Consider the following 22,232-nt stretch of genomic DNA (forward strand, 5'->3'; position numbering starts at 1 on the left):
TATGAATGTGTCTGTTTGTTTTTTTGTATGAACTCTTCCCTTATACCTTTTTTTTTGCGGTTGATGTTTGGGGTGGCTTAGTGGATAACAACACATCCCTTTCCATGGCAAACTTGGGTTCAATTCACTAGTCAGGCAAGCCCACTATACTACGCCATTAAAAGTATGTGTTCATTGCATACAAATTCACCAAAATCCAAAATTTCCCCATTCATTTTTTGACCAATAAAATAATAAAAAAAGTTTTCTATTGTTTGTGCACTTTATGTGATGTTATTGAGCTGTATTATCCTCTTTTTTTTTTTTTTCTTTTCTCTGTCCTGACTTTGGTTTCTGCTCTGTGAATTTTAGTCATTAAGCATGATCTACATGTGAATCTCTTATTCTATCCTAAACACCGCATTCAGGAAGGTCTCCAACACTGTCACATTCATTTAAAATCCACAACAGGCTGACACATTCTTTCACTCACACCCCTCAAGTGGTGAGGTGCTGATGAATGAAGCTGATTTGTACAGTGGACATGTTTCCCCCTCAGAATCAATTGGCTAAATCTACATTCACCTTCTTACATTATATGATTCAAATGCAAGTGACTTTGCATAAAAGGATCAACCAAAATGAATTTAATGTAAATGGGATGTAATGTATTTGAGAGACAGTGCTCCCAAACCTAAAAACATCTCATATCTTCTCAAACAAAACAAACCACACAGCTAAATCTAGTCTTTTCAGCACAAGATAAGTGTTTTTTAACAGGAGTTTAGGTAACAAATATACATATAAAATAAACAGGCTCCTCGGTCATACAATACTTTTAATTTTTGATCAACTGCTAGATGTATCTACAGAGCTTGTGCACAGCTGTAGACACTCATTGTACAGCATTGTACTATTTTATTTTTACTGTTTCAAAGTCACTTATTCAAACTCATATTTGTTGAATATGTAAAACTAACATGCATTGTGGAGGAGTTAGAGTGAAGACTTTTAACATCACTAACTGGATTGCCCTTTCAGGAGTACATCACTCAGCCCAGAACAGTGAGTATCTGTAGTTCTGTAAGTTCTTTAACCACGTCCAAATGTACAACAGCAACTGCTATAAAGACAAAGGACCCTTTTCAATTGTGTTTACAATTTGAGCTCCACGGTGCAGCTTTGCACCGGTGCTTGGACTTGAAGATTATATTAAATGTGGTTGATTACAAAAACAGTGTACATTTTATTTTAAATGAGTCAATACAGGAAATTACAGAAGAACTGTATGATGATGCTCTACCAAGTTTATGAGGAAAGGTTACCATGGCATCCAGCTCTTTCTTCAAATGCTCCTGCTGATTGACAAACATTTACAATGATTGTATTATTGTTACATTGGACATGGATAAGTTAAAATTACTTAACATAATACATTTTTATCTGCATGGGCATATTATTTATTGGAATAGAATAGAAAAGAATGTAATCGGAGTCAATATTTGTAGTGTGACATCAGCACTGGTACACTGATATAGTCTATATGCAGCAGGGGATTAACATGCCTATAGGGCTTAGAGCTTAGGGTCATGACAGCAGACTTACATGACTTCATGACTTGAAAGTCACCTACAGAATACCTCTCTCTCTCTCTCTCCTTCCATTTCTCACTCCTTCCACACATCTCTTTCCAGCAAGCCAGGGCCGCTCCCCAGCGCGCCCTCATGAGTGTCTCCACATGCACGATGAAGTGCTAATAGAACATTAGGGAGTTCACTGGAGCGCTATTTACAGCACAGTATTCATAGCAGTCGGAGTGGCACATTGACGTCAGAGGTAATGCCATGTGTTGCAGGCAGGAGAAAACCCACCTTGCATGTGCCCCCCTCCCCCCACCTTTTTTACCATCGCATTTGGACTGATTAATGATGAGCCACCAGCTGCACCATCCACCACTGTCTGCTGGAGACTCGGCAGCCTAACGCCATTAGAGCAGCAGATATCTTTCAGACAGGCAGAGCTACTGTACTTTCGGATGGGGAATCAGCATTTATAGGCCTTTTGTGTTTCCTTACAATAGACCCGCCTATTTTCTTCCAGTCGCCTGAAATGACCGAAATTATTAGTGCTGTGCTTGTTTGGAATCGACACAGCATTTTGGCTTCAATGAAAGTGTTATGGATTGGGCCATTCAAATGCACCGGCATCAGAGGCTGTGCATGAAGAAGGGGAAGGGGGGATTATGAAACTGTGATGAAACATGCTAAAATATCTGCCTCTGTCTAAACTAAACATCAAATTCTCAAATGAGAGGCAGAATAACTGAAAACACTGTACTAAGAATATGGTTCTTCAAATTAGCTCACATGCTTTCTAATACTTTCTTTAAAATAGTAGATTTTCATTACTTTACACAGTATTTATGTGATGGGCAGTGCTGCACCGCGGGCTGCCAGCAGGGGGACTGGTAGAAATGGTAGAGTGGGATCCCAAATCTCCAACTCCCAGAATCCCCGGCGGTGATTAGTGTCAACCAGCTGCACATGTGCACTACCCTATTTAAACCTCAGTCTAACCAGACCTCACTGTTGCACCTTCACAGAGGGGTGACCGGTACTAGAGGGTATAAGAAAAGAAAAGAAAAGAGAATAAAATAAAAGGCGATCTCAAAAAAGGAAAGTGATCACAGCAAGCATCACAAAAAGAAAATAAAAGAAAAAAAAGGTGGTCTCAAAATAAGGAAAGAGATCTGAAAAGAAAGCCACACAGAAATAAAATAAAATAAAAGAAAAGAAAATATCTTGAAAGAGAGCATAAAGAGAGGACTGAGCGGTGCTCAGCCAGTTCTAAGTTTGGTTGTGTTTTAGTTTGGTTTATTTGAAGTTTAAAGCTGTCTTTTGTTGGTACAAGCCATTTTGTGGCATTTCCTTTGTTCTGTTTCCCGCCTTTTTTTCCACACCTCTTGTTGGGGATTTTTTCCCACTCATTCTCCAGTCTCCTTGGAGAAACATTCACCTAAGCACAACACATTTCAAATTATTATCCCAATCCATAACTAGAACTAAATAATACAAAATAGAACTATATCCTTATAAGTATATAAATATATATAAATATATATCCTTTTATATATTCATATCTGCTCTGCACTTGGATCCCACACCTACCCCAACCGTAACAGAAAGGTGCAACCATCTATGGATCCAGCAGAAGCAGGCACGCTGAAGGAAATCCTTCAGCTTCAGGGAGCAGCCATAGGCCGCCATGAGGACATGTTGCAGCAAATGATGCAGCAGCTGTCCCTACTAGTAAACAGTCGCACTGAGGCAGCTACAGAGGTGGTTGCTCCACAGCCCCCTCCTCCTGAAACCCCTGCACCAGGGGTAGCACCTCCAGCTCAGGGGGACACACTGATTGCTACTCCTGAGCGCTTTGGGGGGGAACCAGAGAGGTGTAGAGGGTTCCTGCTCCAATGTTCGTTGTTTTTTGAGCAACAGCCCTCACGGTTCCCTTCAGAGCGCTCAAAGGTGGCCTTCATAATCTCCCTTCTTACCGGGAAGGCTCTGGCCTGGGCTACGGCATTGTGGGAGCAAGGATCTTTAGACTGCACAAGCAGTCAGGCCTTCACTACAGCTCTGCGCCAAACCTTCTACCAGCCTCCTGGTGGCAGGGAAGCTGGCCCCCGCCTTCTGGAGCTTTTCCAAGGTGCACGCTCTGTAGCAGACTACGTTATAGAATTTCGTACTTTAGCTGCTGAGAGCGGTTGGGATGAAGGGGCCTTAAAATCTATATTTCAGCGTGGTCTTAACGGGAGGATTAGGGATGAGCTAGCCACACGAGACCAGCCCTCTGACCTGGCCGGGTTGTATGAAATGTGTATTCGCCTCGACACCCGTATGCGTCAGAGAGCCAGAGAGCGGGCTTATGGTGCGCGGGCTCAGGTGCATAACCTGCCGGACCTTGCTTCCCCTGTTCCTTCAACACCTACACGGGAGATGCCTGAGCCCATGCAGCTTGGGGGCACTCATCTGCCTAGTGCTTCATCTAGCCACTCCCTTTCTGGGATGGCGCAACAGGCTTCTCCCCGCAAATCGGGAAACGCAAGGGTCTATCCTGGAAGGGGGAGCCGGGACTAGACCAAGACGCATCCCCCGCGTCCGGTTTGACCCTCATGGCAACGCTTAGTTGGTCCTCCCAGCGACTTACCCGAGTTGAGGCCTTTGTGGACTCTGGGGCTGCGGGTAGTTTTATAGATTCCAAGCTTGCCATGACACTTAGACTTCCCCTTGAACCCTTGGACCACCCTTTGCCTGTCCTTGCTATCGATGGGCGGGCTGTTGGTTCAGGGTATGTCACGCATCGCACCCAACCACTTACCCTCCGTGTTGGTGACCACGTTGAACAGATAGAACTCTATCTGACACAGGCCCCACGCTTGCGGTTAGTCTTGGGTTACCCCTGGCTACAACAACACAATCCTCGGATTGACTGGTCTACAAGATCAGTGTTTGCATGGGGAACTCGAGGCCAGGGGACCTGCTTAAGGCCTCCTGACCTGGCCCCCACTTCACCTGTGACATGCCCTGAGCCTACTAGCTCTGACCTCTCACGGGTTCCGAAGGAATACTGGGACCTCCGGGAGGTTTTCAACAAGGATAAGTCCCAAGTGTTACCCCCACACAGACCATATGACTGTGCAATCAACCTTCTCCCTGATACCACACCACCCAGGGGAAGGTTGTTTGCACTATCACCTCCTGAGCGTAGCGCTATGGAGAAATATGTTCAGGAGGCCCTTGATTCAGGATTCATTCAGCCCTCTTCTTCCCCGGCTGGAGCAGGGTTTTTCTTTGTGGGGAAGAAGGATGGTGGCCTCCGACCATGCATTGATTACCGGGGCCTCAATGCCATCACTGTTAAAGACCGTTATCCCCTGCCTCTCATGCAAACAGCTTTTGAGGCACTACAGCAAGCATCCATTTTTACTAAGCTGGACTTACGTAGTGCCTATAACCTGATCCGCATACGGCAGGGGGATGAATGGAAGACTGCTTTCATCACCCCTTCAGGGCACTACCAGTACCGGGTTATGCCCTTTGGGTTGATGAATGCCCCAGCAGTCTTCCAACGGTTCATTAATGATGTGCTAAGGGAGGCCCTGGACCGGTATGCATATGTTTACCTCGACGACATCCTCATTTACAGCCGGTCTCAGGAAGAGCATATCGGTCATGTCAGACGGGTTCTTCAATTACTCCAAGAGAACAGGCTTTTTGTGAAACTGGAGAAGTCTGAGTTTCATACTGAGACTGTCTCATTCCTAGGATTTGTTGTCTCCAAAGGCACCCTCCGAATGGATCCAGCGAAAATAAAAGCTGTAAGGGACTGGCCTCGGCCTGCCTCCCTCCGGCAGGTACAATCCTTCCTGGGGTTCGCCAACTTCTTTCGCCGGTTTGTGCGCAACTTTAGCACTGTGGCAGCACCCCTCACTGCCCTTACGCGAAAGACCCCAGGACCTTTTCGCTGGACCACAGAGGCACAAAAATCCTTTGAAGACATCAAAGCACGGCTAACATCACCGCCAGTTCTTCAGTTGCCTGACCCTGAAGAACCATTTGTTGTCGAGGTAGACGCCTCCGATGCAGGAGTCGGAGCTGTGCTCTCCCAGCGCCGGGGGCCTAAAAAGAAGCTGCATCCCTGTGCTTTCTTCTCGAGGAAGTTGTCCCCGGCTGAACGGAATTACAGCATTGGGGACAGGGAGCTCCTGGCTGTAAAGCTTGCACTGGAAGAGTGGAGACACTGGCTAGAGGGGGCTAAACACCCATTTATTGTCTGGACTGACCACAAGAACCTGGCCTATATACAGCAGGCAAGGCGGCTTAACCCTCGTCAGGCACGATGGGCCTTGTTTTTTGGCCGCTTCCATTTTTTGCTGTCGTATAGGCCAGGTTCAAAAAACACTAAGCCAGACGCCCTCTCTAGGCAGTGGTCACATTCCAGCCATGATCCCTCTTCCGAACCTATCCTGCCAGCCGCACAGATTCTGGCTCCTCTCCGCTGGGGCATTGAAGATGCAATAAGAGGGGCACTGAACCAAGATCCTGATCCTGGAGGTGGGCCCACCAACCGGCAATACGTGCCTGCCAGTGTCCGCCAGCAGGTCCTACAGTGGGGACACTCCTCTCCTTTCTCTGGGCATCCTGGGGTCACCCGAACCAAGGAGTTCCTCTGTCGGCGGTTTTGGTGGCCTGGAATGGAGAGGGATGTCCGTGTCTTTGTTGCGGCCTGCCAGGTCTGTGCAAAGAACAAGACACCCAGGTCTCGACCACCAGGTCTGCTCCATCCCCTACCAATTCCAGCCCGTCCTTGGTCCCATATTTCGCTGGACTTTGTGACGGGTCTGCCCCCCTCCAGGGGGCATACAGCTATCCTGGTAATAGTTGATCGGTTCTCCAAGGCATGCAAGTTTGTGGCCTTGCCGAAACTTCCCTCTGCCAAGGAGACAGCTGACTTGCTATTACAGCACGTCGTCAGGGTCCATGGGATGCCCAGTGACCTAGTGTCGGACCGAGGACCCCAATTTACAAGCAGATTCTGGGGGGCCTTTTGTCGGAGAATGGGGGCCACAGTGAGCTTAGCGTCCGGATTCCACCCAGAATCCAACGGTCAGACAGAACGGGTGAATCAGGACTTGGGTCAGATGTTGCGCTGCCTGACTTCCAGTAACTCCTCTACCTGGTCCGACCAGCTTCTGTGGGCAGAATACGCCCACAATTCCCTGTGGCACTCCTCACTGGGCATGTCACCCTTCGAGTGTCAGTTCGGCTATCCTCCACCATTGTTTACGGAACAGGAGAGGGAAGTAGGGGTCCCCGCTGCTGACCAGTATGTTCGGCGCTGTCGTCGAGCCTGGCAGAAAGCACGGGCATCTCTCCAGGCAGTGACGGAAGCCCGAAAGCGGACTGCTGACAGAAAGCGTCGTGGTACCCCTGCATTCCGCATTGGACAGCGGGTCTGGCTCTCGACCCGGGACCTTCCACTCCGCGGACAGTCCCGTAAGCTGGCACCCCGGTTCATCGGTCCCTTCAAGGTGGCACGGCGCATAAATCCTGTGACTTACCGCCTGCAGTTGCCCTCTAACATGAAAGTCCATCCCACCTTTCATGTATCAAGGCTCCGGCCGTTCCTTTGTGGTGCTCCAGACCCAAGTGCCCGGCCGCCTGCCCCACGCCTTATAGACGGAGCTCCGGCATACACTGTCCATCGCATCTTGGACTGCCGTTATGTTAGGGGCAATACTCAGTATTTAGTTGACTGGGAGGGCTATGGCCCCGAAGAACGTTCATGGGTCCCAGCACGCCACATCCTGGATCCCGAACTTATTCGGGAGTTTCGACGTGACCGCGCTGCGGGCTTGGGGACGTCGGGTGCCGCCCCTAGGGGGGGGGGTTCTGTGATGGGCAGTGCTGCACCGCGGGCTGCCAGCAGGGGGACTGGTAGAAATGGTAGAGTGGGATCCCAAATCTCCAACTCCCAGAATCCCCGGCGGTGATTAGTGTCAACCAGCTGCACATGTGCACTACCCTATTTAAACCTCAGTCTAACCAGACCTCACTGTTGCACCTTCACAGAGGGGTGACCGGTACTAGAGGGTATAAGAAAAGAAAAGAAAAGAGAATAAAATAAAAGGCGATCTCAAAAAAGGAAAGTGATCACAGCAAGCATCACAAAAAGAAAATAAAAGAAAAAAAAGGTGGTCTCAAAATAAGGAAAGAGATCTGAAAAGAAAGCCACACAGAAATAAAATAAAATAAAAGAAAAGAAAATATCTTGAAAGAGAGCATAAAGAGAGGACTGAGCGGTGCTCAGCCAGTTCTAAGTTTGGTTGTGTTTTAGTTTGGTTTATTTGAAGTTTAAAGCTGTCTTTTGTTGGTACAAGCCATTTTGTGGCATTTCCTTTGTTCTGTTTCCCGCCTTTTTTTCCACACCTCTTGTTGGGGATTTTTTCCCACTCATTCTCCAGTCTCCTTGGAGAAACATTCACCTAAGCACAACACATTTCAAATTATTATCCCAATCCATAACTAGAACTAAATAATACAAAATAGAACTATATCCTTATAAGTATATAAATATATATAAATATATATCCTTTTATATATTCATATCTGCTCTGCACTTGGATCCCACACCTACCCCAACCGTAACAATTTATGTTAACTAAAAGTCTATTTTATTTATATATGGTGTTTTTTTCTAGCAGAAACAGTCTAATGCTGCGTATCATTTACCTCATATAATAAATGCTAGAGCTGGGAATGCTGGAGCTGGGAATGCTGGAGCTGGAAGTCACACCCAAGTTTACTGCGCTCCAGTTAAACTATAGCTGTTATCAGCTATTATTGTTAGCATTGCTCAAGGTTAGCATTGCTAGAGATACCAGCTGATAACAATGCTTTAAACAATATTTTAAGCATCTAAACATCATGAAAACACATCCACAGATAGAGATTGGACAGGTTGGTACTGTGTGTATGAGTGATTTAATAGATATAAGCGCTAATAAACTACAGTAGCAGTAGTTTGGACAAACCGATTCTCATCCAATGTGTTGTCTTTCTTTTTTATGATTTTTTTACATTGTAAATGTAAATTATGTGAGGTTTTTCGTGGAAAAAGTGTTAAACAAACCAGAATATGTTTTATATTTAAGATTCTTCTAAGTAAACACATTAAGCTTTGAGGACAGATTTAAACACTCTTGGTATTTTAATCTCAGTGTCTACATGAGGTAGAGACACCTGACATAGTTTTATCATCATCTTGAAGGAGGTTCTGGAGGTGCTGAACAATAGTTGCTGCTTTTCCTTCACACTGTGAAGCTCCAGCTCATCCCAAATCACCTCAAATCACCATCTCAGTTGATTAGGTTTAGGTCAGGGGTACTGTGGAGGCCATTTTTTTATGTAATTTAATATGTGTCCCTAACAATTTGGTTTATTATGTCCTTAATATGAATCTACAACATAGAAAATATATTCGATAAAGATATAAAGAGCAATCGTGAATGAGAAGATGTGTCCGAACTTTGGATTGGTACGGTATGCTGTATAATACCACGGTTGATGCACGGGCAGCCATCTTGGATTCTCAGGATTAACTCGGGAATGGTGATGCTCTACCCAACGTCCAAGTAGAAAATCCAACTAATATAGGAGCATTCCATTAAAACTTTCCTACTTAGAACTAAGAAATTCTGCAAAAGAACCCCTTTGTTGGTTTTAAATTTTGTCATGTCATCAAGGACAATAAAAATGCTCAAAAATGATATAAAATTAATTAAAATCCATTGAAAGTAGAGAACGTTTTTATTCTTCTTAAACACTTGCAATTAAGTATATTTAAAATATTTGTCCAAATGTTTGAATGTGTTTCTAATTAAGCTAGTTTAAGATGTGCCATCACTGACACAGATGAGCAAATGCACAAAAATACACCTTCTAGTCCAATCCCAGTAGAGAAATATTACCAATAGAATAGAACAGTGGAACTTTGTTTTCTGGATTGATGGTGATCAATCCTATACTTTTGGGATGAGCTGGGGGGTTAGGGATTAGGTGGAGTGGTGATGACCCAAAATTATGACGGAATGCAACCAAAATTTTAAAGCAATACAACTATAATAAAATACAATAGTAAAAATCTAATAGAAAGTTTTCTCTATACCGTACAGACAGTTTGTGTACTGCACATTTAGTAGAAAAAATAATAAAACAGCAAGTGTCCCAATACTTTTTTTTCTATGTAGTTTTTGTGTATTAGTGTGTGCCTCTGTCTCTTTCCCTGTCTCTCTCTCTCTCCAACATTCATGAGAGAGAGAGAGGATTACACGCTCAGAGTGCAATACATTATTCAGTCAGGCTCTTTATCGCTCTATCCCAGCCTAGTGGAGGGCAGGGATAATGTAAGCTTAACCTAAAATACTGAGAACTCGCACTGCATCAGCCGAGATTTTTCTCAAATGATACTCATTTTTAGTTCATAAATAATTACACAGAGACAGTTGGAAACACACACACACATACTCACACCCGTGCAATATGTCAAGACGTATTTTCCAAGCAGACAGTGTTTTCTAATCACCACAAATCTTGAAAGGTCATGAGAAATAATTTAGCATTCAAACCATCTCTCAGTCACGGGAATACTGAGCGGCAATCCACCTGGCAACATTTAAATATCAATCTCTTTCTCTCTCTCTCTTTGTCTGTTTCTCAAGCTCTCAAATTCTCTCTCTCTCTCTCTCTCTCTCGCTCATAAATTTTCAGCAAATACAGGTTACGTCTCTCACCGCTCACCAAGTTTTATAGCGCAAAACAGACACATAACCGATCACTCTGACAGCTCTCCTGCTCTTCTAAGCTTCTCGCTGCTCTGCCTGGAGTACATGTTGTGCTAGCTCTATTGACAGCATGCCATCCCTACCAGATCCTAGACATTAAGCTGAGTGATCTTCCCTGGAGACTACAGTCTTCAAAAGTCAATCAAGCTATGAGACTGAAAAAATTATATATGTACATTCTTATTTTCTTGATATTTCATATGTTTCGCTTCTGCTTCTGAAAGAATACTGAATATTATTAGAGCTTTTTGAACAGATTGACAATGTGCTGTCAATCGTTGAGACCTCAAACAGTCCAACCTTTGATTCTGATTCAATTGTGGCAGATTAAATGGCTGTGTATATTGGTTTCACATTGTAGCAGCACCTGCCTTTGTCAATATCATGCCCCAGGAAGGGAAAGAGAAAGAGAGAGAGAGAGAGAGAGAGAGAGAGAGAGAGAGAGAGAGAGAGAGAAAGAAAGAAAAAAATGAAAAGAAAAAAAAAAAAACACTGACATGCTCCTGAGAAAAGCCTGGTGCGCCTCCTCTGAAGTAAGCTAGGGGAGCTATTCACCAGAGAGCAAGAGCAAGCAAACAGGTCACATCAGCCTGGACTTTAAATCTCATTGATCCAGCCAATCGATAGCCTCCAATCAACACCTGCCAGCTGTTCTACTAAGCTCTAAGCAATCACGAGAACACACAAACACACACAAACACACACATACACTCATACAGTGAGTTCACTAACAGTACACTTCGATTGCCATAATCCGGGTCTGCCCACTGCAACATGTTCATTGACCCATAACAGCTTTGTTTGTCAACAGCAAGTGGACAGCACAGGGTCTTTTCATTTATTGTGACTCAGTCCACACATACAGAGCCAACAGGCCAACCTTAGATGAACGTAACAAAAAAAAAAGCAAAAAAAAAATACAAAAGTCAGGAATAATGAACAGAAACTTGCTATGCATAAGGAACCCAGTTTCATCCATTCCTATCCATTCAGCTTTTTTGCGCAGTGTTTAGAATAATATTTTAAACACGTGCTTCAAAGTTGCACAGAAACCTATAACATGCTCCAAACCTGATGGCAGTCTTCTCCATGGCATCAGGACTGTCCACAGCAGGCAGCTCATCAGCAAGGATCTCCTCCGGGCTACGTGGGTCGATTACAATCCCTCTCTTGTCTTTGTCTCTGATCCCAATGCCTGCTGTGATAGCATTCCATAATGCATTCTGCGACTTGGAGCCTGCAGAAATCAGAGAGTACAGACTCAGGAGAATAAAACCTACAGTCAGGATGAAGTTTGAACTACTTTAACTAATTAAAATACTACTGATTAGGCCTTTAAATTAAAGATTTTTATATTTCTTAAAAAATTGTTTTTACCCCACCACAGTACAAGCCCTAAATAGCACAATAAAGGACTTATAATACAACAGAGGACTGTGAAATATTTTTAATTTTTGCTATTTTTTTGTTAATTTGCTAATTGCAATTTGTCATCATTTATATTGTGGTTTGTTTGTGTGTTATTGTTTTCATGTGACTTGGAAAGGATTGTACTTCCAATTTCGTTATGCTTTGTTTAATGACAAATAAAGATATTCTATTCTATTCTATTATATTCTTTTTCTAATGGATTTCATAGCAACTTGAATAATAATTAATTTTTGCATTAGTGTATTAGTTTTAACTGTGTATTATTATGGTTTTTTTATTTTTTATATATATATATTTATTTATTTTTTACATATTGCTTCCACTGAAATGACAATTATATGTGTTTGTCCCCACCTGCTGTTCACTCTGTGTTAACAGACCTAATACATCACTGGTCTACAAGAAGATCCATCACTAATCTAACCTTCTCCTGCACTGAAATCAGATCAGAAAGCTGGTCAGATATGAGAGAGAAGAATGATGGAAAGTCTTCCTAGAGCTGTGTGGAAGGCTACAGTATGTCTTCACTATAGTCCTCAAACAGACAGTACACTGGCTAATGCTGCCATCTAGCCTACATTCTACACAAATGCATGGTGAAACATGGTTGCAACGCATGGTTGTAAATGTAAAACAACAAAAATGTTTAAATATAGTTTGTAAAGAAAAATGTCAAAAAACTAAAAATCTAAAATGAATCATAATGAATAATTTATCAATAAAAAAGAATAAAGAATAAAGATGATGTAATTCCATACAGAGAAGTTCCCTGGTGACTTTTCTAGTTTGTTCTGTACACAAATATTCCCTAATGATTTGTCTAACTGACTCTGATTAGATAAATAAACACTTTGATCATTTAAGTTGTTCTAATACCTTTTTTTGGTACCCTCTGTACACAAATTCAAAGCGATCAAGATGTGATTAAAGCGGATGCTTCCAAATATAATTAAATCTGTTTAACAAAAATACAGCATTAACCATTCACAAAAAACAGCCATTTTAAATAATCTCTCTACTGCCTGAACAATAAACGCTAAAATTCCTGCTTTTTCAGGTCATTATAAAAGATACCTTTAGTCACTGTTGTTTGTGGGTTTTGCTGTTACTAAGTGAAAAGGTGCTCGGTCAGGTGTTCAGGTCAGGTAAGTTAGATTCTGTTGCTAAGTTTGCCAGATAATTTCTTCTTTTTAATTCCTCCGAATGATTGCTTCCTTCACTTTTATCAGTATCTCTTTGGACCACATACCGGGGCAAGAACGTAAATATCATGAACAGCTACCAAATGCAAATCCATCAGCTAAAATCAAAACTAATCGCCCTATGGTACAGCCTGTGCAAGGCACGTTGCGATGCTCTTTGCTTTCTTTCACCTCCTCAATACACCTATCTTGGTGGCGGGAAATACAGGCGTGCCATTGACCAAATAAAACCCTAACAACAGTCAACAGACAGCCGCGCAATCATATCTTAGCCATGCAGGAACAATGTACATCCTTGATCGTTAAACACACACATGGACGCGATGCAGAGCGCAAACCCGACTTTTACACCAACAATAAACAGAATAAAGAATAAAATAACATTGCTGTTCCATTAAGTGAGATCCTGGCGCACCTTCACATCATGAATGCGCAGATCAGTATCCTCTGCTGAGACGTACAAAAGCACTGCGCTGTTAAGATACGAACGTGCCAAAGTCAGAGCACACCTGGCTCTTTAAAAGTGAATGGCAACTGCCACACTGATTGGTTTATTTCCTGTTATGCCCAAAACACACCCATGATCAATTAAGAAAATTTGTTCATGCTTTTTGTGTGTTTTAAGCTGCGCAAGGTGTAATTTATAGGCCCTCACAATACCAAATACACACCGACATGACCTAAAATCCAACTGCACGATGCACACCAGACATCTCGCCTATAAATCGCTAAGATAGGGTACTAAACCTTTAAACATCTTAACATATAAATACAAAAACATAACTAAATGTTACATTCTAATTATTTTAAACCCACTTGAATTAATGATGCCATCAGTCACTGCATGCGAGTTGAGAAATAATCATAGTGTACCATCCAAATAAGATTTGACCAATTTTTACTTTTAGCTCTTCCTTATAAATATATATATAGTTTTCACCTGTGCATCATAAGATTGTATTAAATAAACATTCTCTTTTCATTAGGTCTTGTTTGTAAATAAGTCTTCCATATCACCTATGCTATTAATCATCCCTATACTAACTTAGACAACTTACACAATTTTAAAAAATCTTCATTTATAATATATCAATAACCTCTTATTCAATTGTACAAGCTTTTTATTATTTTACTGCATTTGTTCTAAACAATTTGGTCTACTAAGGTGACCCTGCCAAGCTGTTTTTTGACACATGATCTGCAGAACTACAGAAAAGTCCTGGTAATGTGAGCTGGTCCATAAATCAAGCCTCCTTATTTTATTTTTACGGCTTATTTTATGAAGAACAGCTTTAAACATTTCACAATCTTAAACTCAGGTACTCACGTGCAAAGCGGGCCAGGGGTCTGGGGTGGCTTTCCCCTGCTTCATTTGCCACTGCAACAGAAAAAAAGTAAATGTGATTGAGAGATAAGGGTACACGGCCTGAGGGCTGGATCTGCTCCTCTCCCCATACCAAAAACATATTATTATAAGGAATATAAAGCTCTATCATTTGCTGCATCATAGGACTGCAATGATTCATTTGTTGAATCCAAATTTTAGTGTCGACTTATTATTCATTTGTAACAGCACTGCACTACACAAAGTACTGGGAACAGAAACACACTGAGAGAGGGGTAATGGGTTCATTTACATAGTTTACACTAGACTTGATCTGTGTCTTCAAAAGTGCCCAAACACAACAGATTACATATTTACTCACTAAATATCACAACTTCCAAATATAATCTTCTAGACATTTAAGGGACATTTAGTTATTTCATTTTAAAACGATGCAGGGCATGCATCTTGTGTCAATATTGGGTTTTAAAATATTTCTTCTAACTTTTTCTTTGATAACAACATATTTGTTATCACAGTAAAAAAAAATGTAATACCAAAAACATGAATTGGTCCACAAGATGTAAAATTTTGAGTTTTCAGAAATTTTAACACTTGGTAAAAAATAATAATATTAATATTAAAAATATTATATACGTTTAGGCACACCTTCTCATTTAATTTCTCAGTTTTTCTTTATTTCTTTATTTCATTTATTAACATTAAAACACCTAAACCCTACTAAGATGGGTGATTTGGGATGACGTGGAGCTTCACAGCATGAAGGAAAAGCAATAGTGTGATACGAGGGATATGTGCAGGAAATCCTGTGGCCGCAAGTGTTGACTGTTTGTGTCCATGTTGATTTTATACCCACTACTCCACAATGAATGTAATCACTGAGAACATTGAGAAAGAATGCAAAAATTAAAAATACTGTAAATTTGATCATATTACTTTTAAAAAATGTAAACCTTTAATGTGAAAAACTTTTTTTGTTTGTGAATATAATGGCAATAATAACCATGCATTAATGTCAACGTAGTCTATTTCTCAAAGGAAAATGTTATAGTTGAAATAGCTGACATTGTTCAAACCCTGCCAAAAAGTTAAATAAAATAAAAAAATGTGTGTTGTAGTATGAATAATTTCTCATTCAGTCTGCTAGGAAATTTTTAAAGGGAGAAGGCTGAAGGTAGAGTGTAGCTTTGAGGTTTTTTGATTATGGAGACAGCAAAAGTACAAGGTCATGCTCTGGGGATGGCTCTGTGTGCGTAGGTGTCATGACAGAAAGTAGAGAACACCAGTAAGTGGCCCCCATGGAGTTTAGAGCTGAGGGAGATCACAGACACAGGCTTGTTTCTCAGATAGAACATTGAGATTACTAAGGCAATGTGGCCCCACAAGTCTGCAGGCTGTCAGAGATCAGTGGACATGGGCCCTGCATGAGTGTGTGAGACTGTGAGTGGTGTGTGTGGGGTGTGTTTATTTTATAGGTCCCTACTGTAACTGCTTCGTTCTACAAGCAAATCTTTCCCTTTATGGTGTCAAGCAAGACAAATGTCAAACAACATCAGCACAGACGCTGTGCAGAGGCTCAGTGCAGGTCAAAGGGAACGCTCATTCAAGTGTTATTTACACTGAAGAAGAAGGTGGGCCTCTCATTATGCCTTCACAAAATTACACACGCGAGACAAACCATAACTCATTCCAGTCTATTTCCAGCTTTTTTTTTTACTTTAGAACTAAATGTGTTTGACAGTGTTTATGTATCACTTCTGCCATGTAATAATCTTTCCATTCTACTGTTTTAAAACGTTTTGTATATGTTTTTTCCACACTTGTTATGTAGTTACTGCATAGTTACCGACTATAAGGTGCATCGTATTATAAGGCGCACTGTCAATGAACGTCTATTTTCTGGTCTATTTTCATAATTAAGGTGCACCGGATTATAAGGTGCATTATAAGTGACAATAGCAAGGAAAAGGGGTGTCACACAGTAATCTACACAGATTTCTCTCCTGAAAACTGCGTATTTAGGTGAGTAAAGTGCTTTCTTTTATTTACAGCATGCTTAGATTTCCATTATGTTCAGCAGTGCGGTTAGCAGCAGCGCTAGCCACGGTTAACAGCAGCGCTAGCCGCGGTTAGCAACAGAGCTAGCAGTGGTTAGCAGCAGCCCTAGCCGCAGATAGCAGCAGTGCTAGACATGGTTAGCAACAGAGCTAGCAGTGGTTAACAGCAGCCCTAGCCATGGTTAGCAGCGTTTAGAACTAGTAAATGCCACCTGACAGTGCTACACTGAGAAACCCAGAGTGTTCCAGAAAGCCAGGGAATTATAATCTAGCGCCTCATCCCATGTAGCTTATTTTAACAGTTTAAACATGCAGACTGCAGTCCGATATCCTCACCTTTGAAAGGTGAAAGAGTTAGCATTGCGGTTAGCGGCTAATGCTAATGCTAATACTGCTTCAGGCCTGGAGAAACTTCACTGAAACTCCTGTATAACACTGGGCTTCAGTGGAGTGGTTTTACTGCTCCTTACAACCTGACTGGTCGAATTCATACATAAGGCACACCGAATGGTAAGGCGCTCTGTTGATTTTAAGTTATTTTAAGTTAAATAGTGGTACTCATATAGTGCCTTTTTTTTAAGAAACCCAAGGATCCTTTACAATTACACTCTACACGGCCACATTACATTCAGCACATAACAAACACACACACACACACTGTGCCAATTGTGCACAGTGTACTTTCAACCAGAAATAATTCTTACTCATACTTTACTTTATTAATGCCCAGCTGGGTAAATTTATTTGTCCTGCAGCAAACAGACAAAAACCTGCAAACAAGTGGACATCACAGAACATACAATCGTATCAACATACAATCCTAATTTTACTATTAATCCACTATTAATAGTAAAACACATACTAATAACAAACTGCAATATCAACAAGAGGTGTTATGCAGCCTTATGTTGCAGGAATGAAGGATCTCTTCAACCCAAGACAGAGACAATGCTAATTCATAGCTAATTCCTATATTGGAATTCAGTCATGCACACACTCACATACATACCTAAAATCACACTCTCACACCTGAAGAATTTAAAGTGTCTGGACAATTCACCTGATCCCCATGGTTTTGATCTGTGGGAGGAAACCAGAGCGCATGGAAGAAATCCACACAAACTTCACCCAGATAGGGTTTGGCCCCAAGACCCCAGAACAGAGCAGAGAGGCGAAAGCAGTGCCACCCAAAACGTTTTATTTTTTTAAGCCAAGTGGTCTTTTACACCATAAAAATATTTCTTGACAAACAGACTCTTAACAACAATCCTTAAAAACTTATTTGGAAATAAATCAATTAATCAACTTATTTGGAAATCAATTCACTAAACAGGGCAACTGTAGGAATACGAAAATTCAATTGAAGATTTTTGAAGACTTTTTAATACCACTCAAAAATAAGATTCAAAAAAGAAAAAATAAGATCACTTACCACGAAAGACTTTATAGTAAGCTTGTGATTCCTTGTGATTAATCTGTTTTACAAAGTAAATAATAAAATAGGGTCCATTGTGAAATGTAATGTTAATCTAACCCTCATGACTACAGTACTGTCCTCACTAGCTAAAAGCAAATTATGAACATACCTGATAATACAGCATATTAAAGCCATTAATATTGCTGTTAGTTCTGCTTAGCTCAAGTTTGCTGTTCAATCAGTAAAACTAACTTGCATATGAAATTGAAAAACTGCAAAATAAAATTCACACAAATAAAACCAAAACAGTATTTACTGCCTGTAACTTTTTAAGATCTTTAGGAGATTTAAGACATATTAAGATTTTAAGCAAGTTTTTTAGCTGAATAAAAAATAGAAAGTAGAACAAGAACTGTAGACAGGCAGGGTCAAGTGTGAGAGAAAAACACAGCGGCCGAGCGGCAGAGAGAGCAGATTGTTAAGTGGAGACATGCGCTCCATTGTGGCAGATGGATAATGAGGGGGATCAGAGGGCTTCAGATGAGAGGACCCTTTTAGCCCGGTGAGTTGGTGGGGACTGTATTGTGTCCAATGTGTCTGCACTCAGGAGGAGGAAGAGGGCACTTCATTAGAGATAATGATTCCCCCTGCACTACTGCGAAAACTCCAGTAACGCTGTGACGACAGAGGGTCCCCCTCTGAGGGGCTGACACACTCCCCCATCTTCCCACCTCCTCCAGACCCAGCACTCTCTCTCCTCCATCACTCACTCCATCTCCTGTACCCAACCCTCAGCCTCACTGATTAGCCAACAGGTGCTCTAATGAGCTCTCTGCTGGGTTCTCGTCTACACACACACACACACACACACACGCACACACACAAACACACCCCGAGACACACACACACACACACACACAAACACACCCCTAAACACACACACACACACACACACATACATACCACCCTCAGACACTCACACACAGACACGCTGGTTTGTTTTTATGTCAGAATATATATATATATATATATATATATATATATATATATATATATATATATATATATATATATATATATATAAATATCTTGTAGGGTTGGCCGATATGGCCCTAAAATAATATGATATTTCAGAGTATTTTTTACAATGTTATTGCCTATTATTTGATATGGCACATCCCTATTATCTTGTCATACATACAAATCTTTCAAAATGTCATGATGAGTGGTCAAATTCTAAAACTGCTCAAAAATCCTAAAAAAAAAAATATTTTTATTAACATTTTACTTTGAATTCTCTTGCACATAACGTGTTTTTATGTATATAAAATAATTTTGTCTCCCACATAACCTTTTTTTATTTTTCCAAAAAAACAATACCTACTACATTAAATTTACACAAATAATAAAGCGTGTGTATATTTTAGGCACAATTCATACATAACATATTAACATTGCACTCGTATTATTATCTGTGGCTCCTGATTTATATATTTTTAAATGTATATAAAATGTATTCATCATTTTTGGTTAGTTTATTAACAGTTATAAACAGTCTTTGAGTAGTATAAACACACACACACACACACACACACACACGCGCGCGCACACACATGCAGGTCCGCTGAAAGAGGAGGAGACTGACTTGTTTGTTACAAAGCAACAGGAATCACTGTGCAATGATGACATCACACCGTCTCCCCGCTGGTGGCCATGGTGACAGTAATCACAAAGGCAACTGGATAGCAGACACAGGTAGTACGGGAAACTGCCTTATCTGCCTGCTGTGATTTAAAGAGCCGAGCTGTTTATATACTCATCATCCACAGAGTGAAGACACACACACACACACACACACAACCAGTCACTCACATCTCATAGACAAACAATAGCCCACTCAGCAACTCATCTCTTCAAACAATCAGCAGCCACCAGCCCGTTTTCCTGTCATCACCGGCTTTCACGCTCCAGCTGTCTGATCAACTGTACACCGCACACTCTCATACGGTCACTGTCTCACATTAGCATAACACAGTGTGCTGTATACTGTACTTTAAAAGCAGCGTGCACGCTCAGCACAGCGAGTTAAAGAGAAACGTGCTCTAACTCTGCAGCATCTTCGCAGTCTTCTTCCCACTGCCTGCTCTCATCCGTACTGATTGCGGCCTGTTACATAAGCACTGCCACTTGACCTTTGAAAGGGTGTAATTACCACCATCCTATGTTCTCAGCTGTCATGTCATTTTGCCACTTGGGCTGTATTGTTCCATGCCTGCATCCATACAAATGCCTAGCAGCACACGATCTGTCAGAAAAACCACAGATGATTTTGTCAAATGAATCTTTCTACATTTGACAGAAGTGGGGAAGAACTTCTCTTTGGGGGATGATGCAGAAAATACTGTCACTCATTTTAGTTGTTTATATTTGTAGATGCATTCAATGTAAAACAGTGTAAAAAGATTCAAGTTGCACTCTTAAAAATAAAGATTCTACAAAAGTTTTTTTTTTTTTAACAATTCTATATAGTATAACATTTTTTGTAAGAAAGATGTTAAGTGAGGGTGGGTGATATGAATACATCACAATCTTTAAAGGCATTTGACTAAAATATAATATTGATTATTATATTTTTTGACTGGGATAAAATGTATCAGTGCCAGGTTCTTAAAAATAACTGATATTTAAATACTGTCCTATATCAAATCAGATAAACTTGTCAAACAGCATTAACACAGGTTTAGATTCAAGTAACCAAAAACGCATGTGCATACAAATATAAAATAAAAATGTATACACACAAACTTAACACTATGACACTCTAAATATAATTTTAATTAAAAAGTTGCTGCACTTTTCCAGATATACAGGATTAATTACACTCTTCGTAATGAAATGATGAATTAATTAAAGTTGGTCAGTGTTCTTTAGGCAATGACTATTTCCACAATAGGCTCAAAAAAGTATATTGTGTATCATGATAACAAACTTTATCACCATATGATAAAATTTTGCCCAGTTCAAGATAAGAGTAACAAAAAAACTTTAACTAGGTAGGGTAACTTTACAACAACCTCTTTTAACCTGTAAAATGTTATTCATACACACATCTTATGTTGTCTTATCTTAAAAACATATTCAATTATAGCATCACTCAAAGGACCATCATTGTTGCACCATCATTTTTAAGCATGGCAAAAGTGAAAAATGAAAAAAAAAAGGGATTACGACATTGTAAACAGGGAAATATTATAATAAAAATGGACACAAATAAAACAAAAATAATAACAATAGTATGTGTCACTGAATTTAAATTATTATAGATTAAGATCATATATTTTAAAACAAAAATTTAGAAATGTTTCATCTACTTCATTGCACAAATCAAACAGCAGCCAAACTGTCCAGTGCACATGTCCAGTTTATCAGCTAGAGAGCATCCTTTTTTTACTTAATATGAACAATTATCAGTGCAGCTCACTCATAAACAAAGATCATAATTACTTTCAGCTGCTGCCACAAAAAAAAACATGTTGCTCTCCACCACTAAAAGCAGCACCACTCCAATATCAGGTCACCAGTAAGTACATAGTAATTGCATTAACAGGGCAAGCCTTGTTACACTTACACCAACCAGCCACCCACACACATACATACACACACACACACACACACACACACACACACACACACACACACACAGACACACACACACACTTATTTAACCAGTCCATTCACTCTAATCTTACCTATGGTGAAGCTGAAGCCATCAATGCTGAAGGTGGCACTCCGGCACTTTTTGAATCCTTGCTTTTTGGAGCTCGGCTCTGTCATCTTGCTCCACAGTTGCTGCTCTACACTGTGAGCTGCTCTGCCTCTGCTTGTTGTTGTCAGTCTTGTCGAGACTGGAGAGAGAGAGAGAGAAAGAGAGAGAGAGAGAGAGAGAGAGAGAGATAGGGAGAGGGGCTTGCTGCTGGTTGGAAACTGTCCCCTGGAGAGATGGTGTGCGTGGGCAGCGAGTGCTGGAGACTAGATCCCTAGGTGCAGAAGAACACGTGTTGGTTGGAACCCAGAGCAGGTTCTATGAGTGTGGTGAGAGGGGTCATGGTGTACGATTAAAAGTGTGATGTGATGTGTTGTGGTGACGCTGCATCCTCCTGGATCACTTCTGTCCTCACTACAAGACTTCTACCAAACTCTACACACTAATAACTGCATCTCGGACCTGACCATGGGTCAGTTAATGAAAAGAGAATGCTTAGAATGGACAGTAAGGTTCCAATTTACCTCCCTTTCTCTCTCTCTCTCCCTCCCTTATTATGACCCTTCCCACTACACTGCTCTCAGCATAAGATTAACAACACTAGCTCTCTCTCATTCTCTCTCTCTATTTCTCTCT

The 22,232-nt window shown here is 41.1% G+C and overlaps 1 protein-coding gene across 4 annotated transcripts in view; it reads right to left on the minus strand.

Moving 5' to 3' along the window:
• pde1ca (phosphodiesterase 1C, calmodulin-dependent a) overlaps positions 1-21,719 on the minus strand; it is a 137,445-nt gene extending 115,726 nt beyond the window's left edge. For 3 of the 4 annotated variants that reach the window (XM_049480127.1, XM_022673625.2, XM_022673624.2), the window contains exons 1-2: positions 14,342-14,534; positions 11,453-11,618 (exon numbers count right to left, since the gene is read on the minus strand). In XM_049480127.1, the coding sequence (XP_049336084.1) occupies positions 11,453-11,618; positions 14,342-14,522 (347 nt within the window). In that variant the 5' untranslated portion in view covers positions 14,523-14,534. Of the gene's footprint in view, positions 1-11,452; positions 11,619-14,341; positions 14,535-21,582 lie in introns of those variants that run through there. The other variant, XM_022673623.2, reaches the window with a different exon arrangement.
• Positions 21,720-22,232: the final 513 nt, after the last annotated feature.

The sequence above is a fragment of the Astyanax mexicanus genome, chromosome 6, assembly GCF_023375975.1.
Source record: "Astyanax mexicanus isolate ESR-SI-001 chromosome 6, AstMex3_surface, whole genome shotgun sequence".
Taxonomy (NCBI): Eukaryota; Metazoa; Chordata; class Actinopteri; order Characiformes; family Acestrorhamphidae; genus Astyanax; species Astyanax mexicanus.